This window comes from Chaetura pelagica, unplaced genomic scaffold (assembly GCF_000747805.2).
Source record: "Chaetura pelagica isolate M959 unplaced genomic scaffold, ChaPel_1.0 scaffold183, whole genome shotgun sequence".
Classification (NCBI taxonomy): domain Eukaryota; kingdom Metazoa; phylum Chordata; class Aves; order Apodiformes; family Apodidae; genus Chaetura; species Chaetura pelagica.
In genome coordinates, this window is record NW_009952706.1 from 662,399 (window position 1) to 671,084 (window position 8,686).

Genomic DNA, 8,686 nt, shown 5'->3' on the forward strand with positions numbered 1-8,686 from the left:
CCGGGGGAGGGGGGGCGACCTCCCGGCCCCACGGGGGTTCGTGTTGCCCTTTCTTAAAACGGTGACACACGCGTGGGAAGTGTCCCGCCGTGGCTGAGCGTGTCCCGGGGGCTGGGCACAGCCAGCAACCCCGGTCAGGAGGAAAACGGACCCACGGCTGCTTCTGAAGGGCAGGGGTGGGGGGGTCAGCCGCTTTTGGGGTGTCTCTTGGGCTGCCCTGTCCCGGCTCCAGTTCACTGCTGCCCCCCCCATCCAAACCCTGCCGCGCTGGGACGGACAAAGGTGTGTGTGGTGCTGGGGCAGGTGGGGAAGAGCTGGTTATTAAATTGGCTAATAAAATACCTTGCCTTTTTCTTTTTTTTTAATTAGACCCGCACATGGTGTTTTAGAGATCTCCTGCCTTTGACCCTCTGTCCAGAAAAGAGACTGAGAAGAAGCTGCAGGGCTGCCCTCCAGGTCTCTGCCCCACAGCAGGACCCAGTGAGCTGAGGCAGAGGGCTGGGACACGCTGGGTGATGGTGTTTAGTGGCTGTGCACACGTTTTGTGAGCCATAGTCAAGCCAGGGACAGGTGTCAAAGGGATAAGGAGACACCAGAGGTCACAGTGTGTAGTCAGTGTCAGGGGCAGCTTGACACTGGCAGTCAGGAAATGCTATGGCTAGTGAGGTGTTTGTGCTTCTGGGTCTATGCCTGGAGGGATGTGCAAGGCTAGGCTGCTGGAGCCCCCTGCCAGCCTTCACCAGGGCACCTACCTGTACTCAGGTTGGCCAGCTGCCATGGTTAGCCACCCCTGCCTGGGGGGGATGGCAGGGCAGTGGAGGCAGCTCTCCTGGCACCTCATTCCTGCAGGCACAGGTAGGTGAGCAGCCAGCCCCCCAGCTCCACAGTGCATGGGCATCCTGGGCAGAGCCCCTCATTTCCCAGCCAGGCTCTGGGGCATCTCCTGTTTTGCAGCTACAAGCACAGCTGGGCTAAGGAGCTGCCCTGGGGGCTTCATCCCTGCCTTAGCCAGGAAGAGAGCATCTGTAGGACTGTCAGCCTCCCCCAGGCAAAGTGAGAAAGGCAGCCAGCCCACAGATCCAGCCAGCTTCCCACTCCAGACATCTCCAGAATATGCTTCTCATCTCTTGGCCTGTTAAATTATCACGTGGGTAGCCCAGCCTGCAATGCCAGGCCACAGAAGAGCAAAGTGGACCAGAACACATGCTTGTAGGTAAGGAGGAAAGCAGAGGGCAGCTGGGCTCCAGGCAGAATTTCCAGCTGAGTGCAGGAAGCTTCCAGTGGAGCTATTCCTAGTGCCTGCCAGGGTGGCCGGGAGCTCCAGGCAGGTGGAGCTGCCTGCAACTAAAGGCAGAAAGGGGACAGAGGAACAGGTTGGGAAAGGGAGCAGTAGCAGCACAGCAAGGCAGGAACACAGCCAGGTGACCTGGAGCAGAAGGGCCTCCTGCACAGCAGCTGGAGGCATCATTTGCTTAATAGACATTGAAAAAGGACAAAGTTTGGAGTTTCTGATTGAACTGGTACTTTCACAGCACTAAAGTTCAGGTTTGCGCAAAGCAGAGCCAGAAACTTGTTGTTCTGGCTCTGGAACTTAGGCCACTGCAGCTGCTGGGGCTTTTACTCTCCAGGTGATAACAGACAAGGGTGCCCATTGTAACCCACCCGCTTCCCATCTGCTGTAGCTGTGTACTTTAGCCTTTCTACCTCAGGAAGCACTGGAAAGCCAAAGTACTGCCCTTTTCCCCCTTCCCATGCCCCAGGTTTTGCTACCACAAAACATATCAGCTGTGCAAAAGGGATGAACATTCATTTCCTAAGCTACCCCTCCTCCAGTGAGCATAAAGCTTATTTCATACTTTATCAAAGCTAATTTTTTGCTAAATTAGGCCAAAAAGCTCCGCAGATTATGCACTGCCTGGCTTTAGTGCACACAGTAGAAGCAGGAGTGGAAAGCAGTAGCTTAGCTCTCCCCTTGAAAACTGAAGTTTGGCATCAGCCAAAGGGAAAGGGGCTGAAGGAAAGCCAGTTTCCTGTGGGGGGAAAGGCCTTTCTCTGTGCTTCAAGGCTCTCTGCTAGAGCCAGTATCTCACCCTGATCTAAGCTCTCAGTGGGGAAAATCAGGGCAGATAAAATGTGATTATGGGATTATTTTTCCTGCAAAGGCAGGAATCCATCCAGAACCACCATCTGAGTGGAATGATCCTAGCCCCAGGAGCCTACAGCCACCCCAGGAACTGCTGGGTTCCCCTGCAAGGGAGGTGTGAGTCCACCTCTTGATTTTTTTTTAACCAAATGCTGGCTTAAAAAACAGGAATCAGTCCTATTTGGATCAATCAGTGGCCAAAGTGGCTTAACTCATACCAGAGGCAGCCTTCCCCAAGCAGACACCCAAACATCACATTCCTCACAGGGCCTTAGCTGGCAAAGCTGCAAACCTCCAAAGAAACACAGACAGGGCAGGCTCCTGCAGGAGAGATCCTGCCAACAGCCCCTTGCACCACACAGCTCTACTGCACCCCAAGGATGGCATCAGCCCACCCAACAACCCCTGCCACACGCTCAGGATCTCTGCCACTGGCTGCAACACCCCATGAGCAAGGGCATATTGCTACATGTAGCCTTCAGAGGTCTGACTACTTTCCACCTCTCTCATCACCTCATTAAATTAACAACCCAAACGTTTGTAACAAAGTGTTATTTATTAGAATATTACATCGCATTTAAAAAATAAGGGAGGTCTAACTCTGTCACCTTGACCTACGTGAAGGGTGCAGGGCCAGACCTACAATAAATATAAATACTATGTACAGTTTATCTAAAATAAATATATAATTTAAAATGAAAAAAAAAAATCTCGTTAAATAGCTGTTACCCTCCCACCTCTCCTGTGCCTAAGCAAGGCCCGAGCCCCCCTCTCCCCTCCTTTCACAGTTTGTTCCTGGCACCGCAGCGGAAGGAGCTGGTGAGCCCCTGGGCCAGCGAGAGCCCCTGGGCCAGTGAGAGCCCCTGGGCCAGCGAGAGCCTCTTCCTGGCCCCTGGTGCAGCCCCAGAGCTCCACGCTCAGCCACGGCTGCCCCACTAGCCCCAGAGCAGGGCTCCTGCAGCTTCCGTGGGCTCCGCGGCTCTTGCCTCTCCCGGGAGGTAGAAGTGCGTCAGTGCCGAGCCCTGCAAGAGAGCACAGGAGCTCAGGGCAGGGTCCCTTCGCCCAGCCACCGAACACCCCTCCAGCAGCAGCCACTCACTGCCATGAGGGGCTGGACCTGGATGCGGTGGTGTTAGGTCACAGGCTGGACTTGATGGTCTTTAAAGGTCTTAAAGGTCTTTTCCAGCCTTGGCAATTCTGCAATTCTGTCACTGGAGCCACGATGCAGGAGTGGTGGCCAAGCACCCCACCCCATGTCCATCATGCTTCCCTTCCACTTCCCTTCCCCAGCACTTTTCCCCCTACGATCCACCCCAACGATCCCCAGGGCAGAAGGGGCAGTGATGAAAACCTTGTGCTGGTTGCCCTTCCCCAAAATTCAACTCCTGTAAGCAGCTAAAAATCCCCCCCCCCCCCACCCTGCCAGCAGTATTAGAGCATTACAGAAATTCTGTGAAGGCATTATTACATCTTCCAAAGAACAAAGCTTTGGCTTAAAAAAAAAAACCACACAAAAAAACCCCCCACAAAAATCAACAAAAACCTAAATTAAAAAGAAAAAGAGAGTAGCTATAATATCATCTAACACATCTAACGTCAGGGTTTGGAGCAGAGCAGAGGAAGTCTGCAAGCTGTCCAGCACCCAGACAGGGCCACTCCTGGGCAGAGCCCACTGCCCAGCCAGAGTAACAGCACATGTGACTGGCTGCAAGATTCCCCTGTGCCCAGCTGGAAGGCATTACACTGGTGCAGGCAACAAGCAGAGTGGGAGTGAAAAGGAAGGGTGTTTATATATATACCCATATATATAAATAGAGGCAATATCTAACCAGGGGAAGTGACTCAGAGGGTCAGGGAGGGAGCAGAACAAGTGGGAAAAAAACCCAACAAAACAACAGAAGAAGCTTCCCCCCACTGCTAAATGTCCCCAAAGCATGCAGTGATGAGGCAGAGAAGGGACTTAAGGTTACAGAGGAGGAGATGATGGTGTTGGAGGTGTTGGGAACAGGGGCTTGAGCAGGAAGGGTAGGAATGAGAGCTGAAGCCCCACGGGGAAGCCCAAACTCCTGAGCCAAATCCAGCAAACTTCTTCTCCAGGCTCAAACTGCCTTCAGCTCCTGCGTGGCTCTGGCACAGGATCCATGTAGCATCCCAGCCAGCATGAACAAGCAGAATCCCCAGATGTCCACCAGCCCCATCCCTGGTCAGGGGCTCAACTCACCAGTACCTGGCATCCTCAGTGATTCACAGTGATGCCCAGCTTGATTTTCTCTTCGTTTTCTACATCGTAGACACCCCTCTTGTGACACCTGTGAGGCCAAGCAAAGAGATGCTCAGGGCACAGAGAAGTCACTGCCACCCTGCCATGCAGGTTGTCCTGGTTTCAGCCAGGGCCTTCCTGGCGATGTGGATCTGGTGGCTCAGCCCTGTCCCACTCACCTGAGCATCAGCAAGGCTGCAATGATAATGAGACACAGGGAGGACAGGACAACAGCAACAACAGCCAGTGCTGTGGTGTGGTCGTACACACTGGGGGGGTGCTCCACAGGCAGTGAAAGGCCATGACATCTCTCTCCATGATACCCTGGCTGGCATCTGGGGGAGAAGAAAAGTCTTAAAAGTTGGTGGTGGTGGAACACAGGTGGTCATTGGGTTTTTGGTGACTAAGAACAGAATGTCATCGGGTCCCTCACATCCCCATGGAAAGCAGCTGCCTCCTTGCTTAGCCCCAGCAAGCACTCCACCTGTTCCATTTGGTCCCCCTTCCCAGAGCTGGGAGGTCCGGTGTCACCATCACCTCCCTGCTACTGGTAAATTAAGTTTATTCTGCCCCAGGCACCAAGTGAGCTCTCCCCCAGAAGAAGGCACTGGAGTCTGTGCTCCTCCCAGTCATGCCCAGGCAGAGCCAAGCTGCCCAGACCACCTCTGGAAGTGGTGAAGTCCCACACAAAGGAGCAGAGAGGCAGCTGGGCTGGAGCTCAGCACTTCCCATCTCTCAGAGCAGGATCTTCCTTCACACTCTACCAGCCAGAGAGGTGCCACCTCCCTGCAGATTCAGGAGGTTACTCATGTCACAGAAATAACACTCCTCAGCAGAGCTGTGGGGCTGCCAACCTCCCCATGAGCCCAAGTGCACTGATGTAACCAGATAATATCTCTCTCCATATATCCAGTGCCACTAACACCCAAGCTTATCTCCAAGACGGGGTCTCAGCCCAGCTCTCCTGCCAGGCCCACAATGCCACATGCCAGTGTCACCTCACAGACAGGTTGGGCACAAAGCAGAGATGCAGGACACAGTCTGACAGCATCTTCACCCCACCTCACACCCCAGGGACAAGCCCAAGGAAGCAACGATCCAGGAGACCCTGCAACATGGGCAGCCAGCCACTAAGAGCAGGCACAGCTGAGTGACAGCAGCCAACACCAGGCCTTAACATCAGAGGGGACAGGGGCTGTTCCTAAAAGCCTTGAAGGCTCTAGGGGATGGGCCACCAGGCTGCAGAGCCCCAGCCAGCCACCACATCCCTCTCTGCCTGCCTGTGTCCCCCAGCCTGAAGGATGTGGGAAGGGCAGGATGCTGGGCAGGGAATGCCTGGCTGTCCCAGCCCCAGGCAGTGGGTGCTGCACCCCACACCACACTGGCTCACAAGCCAAAGCTGAGCCAGCAGAGGTCTCTTCTTGCTGGCAGTCCTGAGCCCCCTGGGCAAGGGCCCAACTTCATGGCAGCTTCCAGGCAGAGAGAAACTAAGCGGTTCAAGGAGCTATGTGGAGCCTGATCCCTGCAGATTGCAGGGTGAGGGATCTGCTGAGCACCATAAGCCATGGAGTTATTATCTTCCCTGGACCCCAGGCACAGAGCTGCGTGGCTCAAAGGATTGATAGCAAAGAACAAAGCCTCTTACATCTCTGTCAGCTCAACCCCAGCTCACATCCGCAGGGATCAAATGTGCACCCCTAGATATTTCCCGTGGTGCTGGACAGAGGTGCCCCAGCAGCAGGCAAATGCTTTCTTTGCTGCTTGCCTTGTCTAGTCCCTGCCCTCTACCTGCACCACAGGGGGAGGTACACAGCCCTGTCCTTCATCAGGGCTGAGGGACAGCTTAAGCATGGCTTCAGCAACTGCTCCCAGAGGTGCTACCTTCAATCCACCTTGCTGGTGCAGAGATGTTTCTCCTGCCTGCACCAATACACCCCAACAGCCATGGGAGCCTGAGCCCTCAGCAGTGAGGGACAGGGAGACACAAGGTTACAGAGCCAGGATCGGGTCTTGCAAACCAGACCCCATGGGAGACCTTGGCTACAAGAGCCCAGCCCTGCTTACTGTTCTCCAAACCCGACCTCTGTGGGTCTCCACTCCAGGGGGATGCCAAGTCTAAGTCCACAGCAAATTTTGGTGGGGGATGGATGTTGCCCAAGAAGCACAAGGAAGAAGCCAAGTCAGAGATGCACAGACAAGGAATATCTTCCTCTGCCTGGCTTGGAGAATTGAAGGAACCATGACTAAGGCTCCCCTGGCACAGGCACACGCCAGCAACTCACATGCAGGAGGGAGCTCCCAGCTCTCTGATGTATTTGCATTCGCCGTGGATACAGAAATCCTTGTACTTCTTCAGGCACGGGTCTCTCTTCTTCCCCTGGCCTTTGCCTTTTCTTCTTTTATTCCCGTTCCCTTTTTTCTTGGGAGTAACCAGGCCTTGAGGCTTTGACAAGAAAGCAACTGGAGAACAATTTGGGAAGGAAAAAACAGCAGTCAGATCACCTCTGTGCGTCAGCTGAAGACAACTAAGAGCAGCAAATCCTGGGCTGCTGCAGCCAGCTCAGCCCTGGCACTCCCACAGCCTTTTGTGCAGTGACCTGCCCCGGAGCAGAGGGCTTTTTTCCATTTCTTTTTTAGCTTCCAACAAATATCATGGCCTTTCCAATTCACAAGAACAATTCTCAAGGAAAGAAAAGAATTGGGGCAGGGAGTGGGAAAGCACTGAGTTTTATGTCTCTCAAATGTTGCCATTATGAGCACCAGTTTCCACTGAACACAGAAAATTGCTAACTGCCCCTTTATCTAGCTTTTATTTCCCTGATGAGCTCAGCCTTTTGCAAGACCCTATTCATGGCTCTGGTGGACTCTCCTTCCTGTGGGTACGAGGATGCCTTGAGCACGCAGAGCAAGCCTGGCTTAATTCTTAGTTTTGCAGAGCCAAAGAGATGGCAAGGGCAGGGCTCCCACCAGTTACAAAGGTAAGTTTGAGTTGCACTGCAGAGACGGGTGGCTTTTGGTGCAAGGCCAGCTCCCTGCTGGGCTGGTGGGAACCAGAGCACTGAGCTCCTCACCTGGACATGGATGAGACCAGCAACATTACTGGAATGGTTTTAAGATGTGGAGATGCCCAAAAAAATCAGCCTCCAGCTTGATCTCACAAGGTGCCAAGGATGCTAGAGAGAGCTCACTGCTCTGAAAGGGGCTTTGCAGCTCCTATCATTCCACAGTGCTTTATTAATTCTGGTGAGCCCAGGGAAACATAAACTAAGTCCTGCGTTGCCTAGGGAGGAGAAGGCAGCTGAGTCTAACTTGGCAAGTTGTGACCTGCCTAATTTCTTCTCAGCCACTTCCTGATATGGCTCCTCCCTGGCCAGCACCTCTCGTGCTGCTGTACACCAGTTGCACACCTGGCAAAGTCATTTGGCCATTTCAACATCCTTCACACTGTGCCTAGAGAAAACTGATACTCCAGGAAACTCTGTGGCTTGGAGAAACCCTGGCATCCGGGTGAGGCCCAGGGCTCTGCCCCAGGCTGGCAGCAGAGGCTGTCTCCTCCCCTGTGGGTTATATCCCAGCTGCAACCAGTGCTGCCGACCCCCTCCAAGCCACCACCACTGTCACTACCCCTCCCCTCCCCAGGGCTCTGTCCCTTAGGACAGCCAGAGAAGGTTTGGAAGATCTTGCTGGTAGGAAAACTGGTCCAGCCCAGGTGGGCAAGGGAGTGCTGCTGCCCTCCCCCTACTCAGGCACCCTGAAACTGTGACACAGAAGAGGCCTTCAATACAAAAGGCAGATTTTTCTGACCACAGCTCAGCTCAAGGCATTGAGAAAGAGCAGCCTCAGTAACCTAACACCCCCCATCCCCTCCACCCAGCCCAAAGGCACAGGCAAAGGTCAGCCCACACGTGCCAGGTTTCTTGCTCTGGGACAGGGTCCCCTCCTCACAGGGATGTACAGAAGAGCAGGCTGCAGCATTCCCCTGCCAGCAGAAGGGGTTACAGTGTGCTCTGGGTCATGCACCCCCTTGGATGTGAGGGGGGCAGAATGATTTTGCAAGTTGTTTTTTTTTTCACAGTTTGATGGCACAGCCAAAAAGCAAATAAAAATTACTGGGGGAAAAGCTAAGATTAATTATATGGGGCAAAGCACTCTGCTCCTGGTGCCAGGGTACTGACCTTGGCACGTCACACGTGCCAGACACAGACACAGGTCACCTCCCTCAGCCTGCAAGGAGCCTCATCCCATCCCCACGAGAGCTCCCGGGACACTCTCCCGCCCCCGGC

General features: G+C 54.0%; 2 protein-coding genes across 2 annotated transcripts in view; both read right to left on the reverse strand.

Moving 5' to 3' along the window:
• PFDN1 (prefoldin subunit 1) overlaps positions 1-4,341 on the reverse strand; it is a 38,824-nt gene extending 34,483 nt beyond the window's left edge. Inside the window, exon 1 of the mRNA XM_009994224.1 lies at positions 4,249-4,341. Within this exon, the coding sequence (XP_009992526.1) occupies positions 4,249-4,341 (93 nt within the window). The remainder of the gene's footprint in view (positions 1-4,248) is intronic.
• A 22-nt stretch (positions 4,342-4,363) lies between these two features.
• Positions 4,364-8,686, reverse strand: part of HBEGF (heparin-binding EGF-like growth factor) — a 6,451-nt gene continuing 2,128 nt past the window's right edge. Inside the window, exons 2-4 of the mRNA XM_009994225.1 lie at positions 6,686-6,863; positions 4,583-4,738; positions 4,364-4,452 (exon numbers count right to left, since the gene is read on the reverse strand). Of these exons, the coding sequence (XP_009992527.1) occupies positions 4,380-4,452; positions 4,583-4,738; positions 6,686-6,863 (407 nt within the window). The 3' untranslated portion in view covers positions 4,364-4,379. The remainder of the gene's footprint in view (positions 4,453-4,582; positions 4,739-6,685; positions 6,864-8,686) is intronic.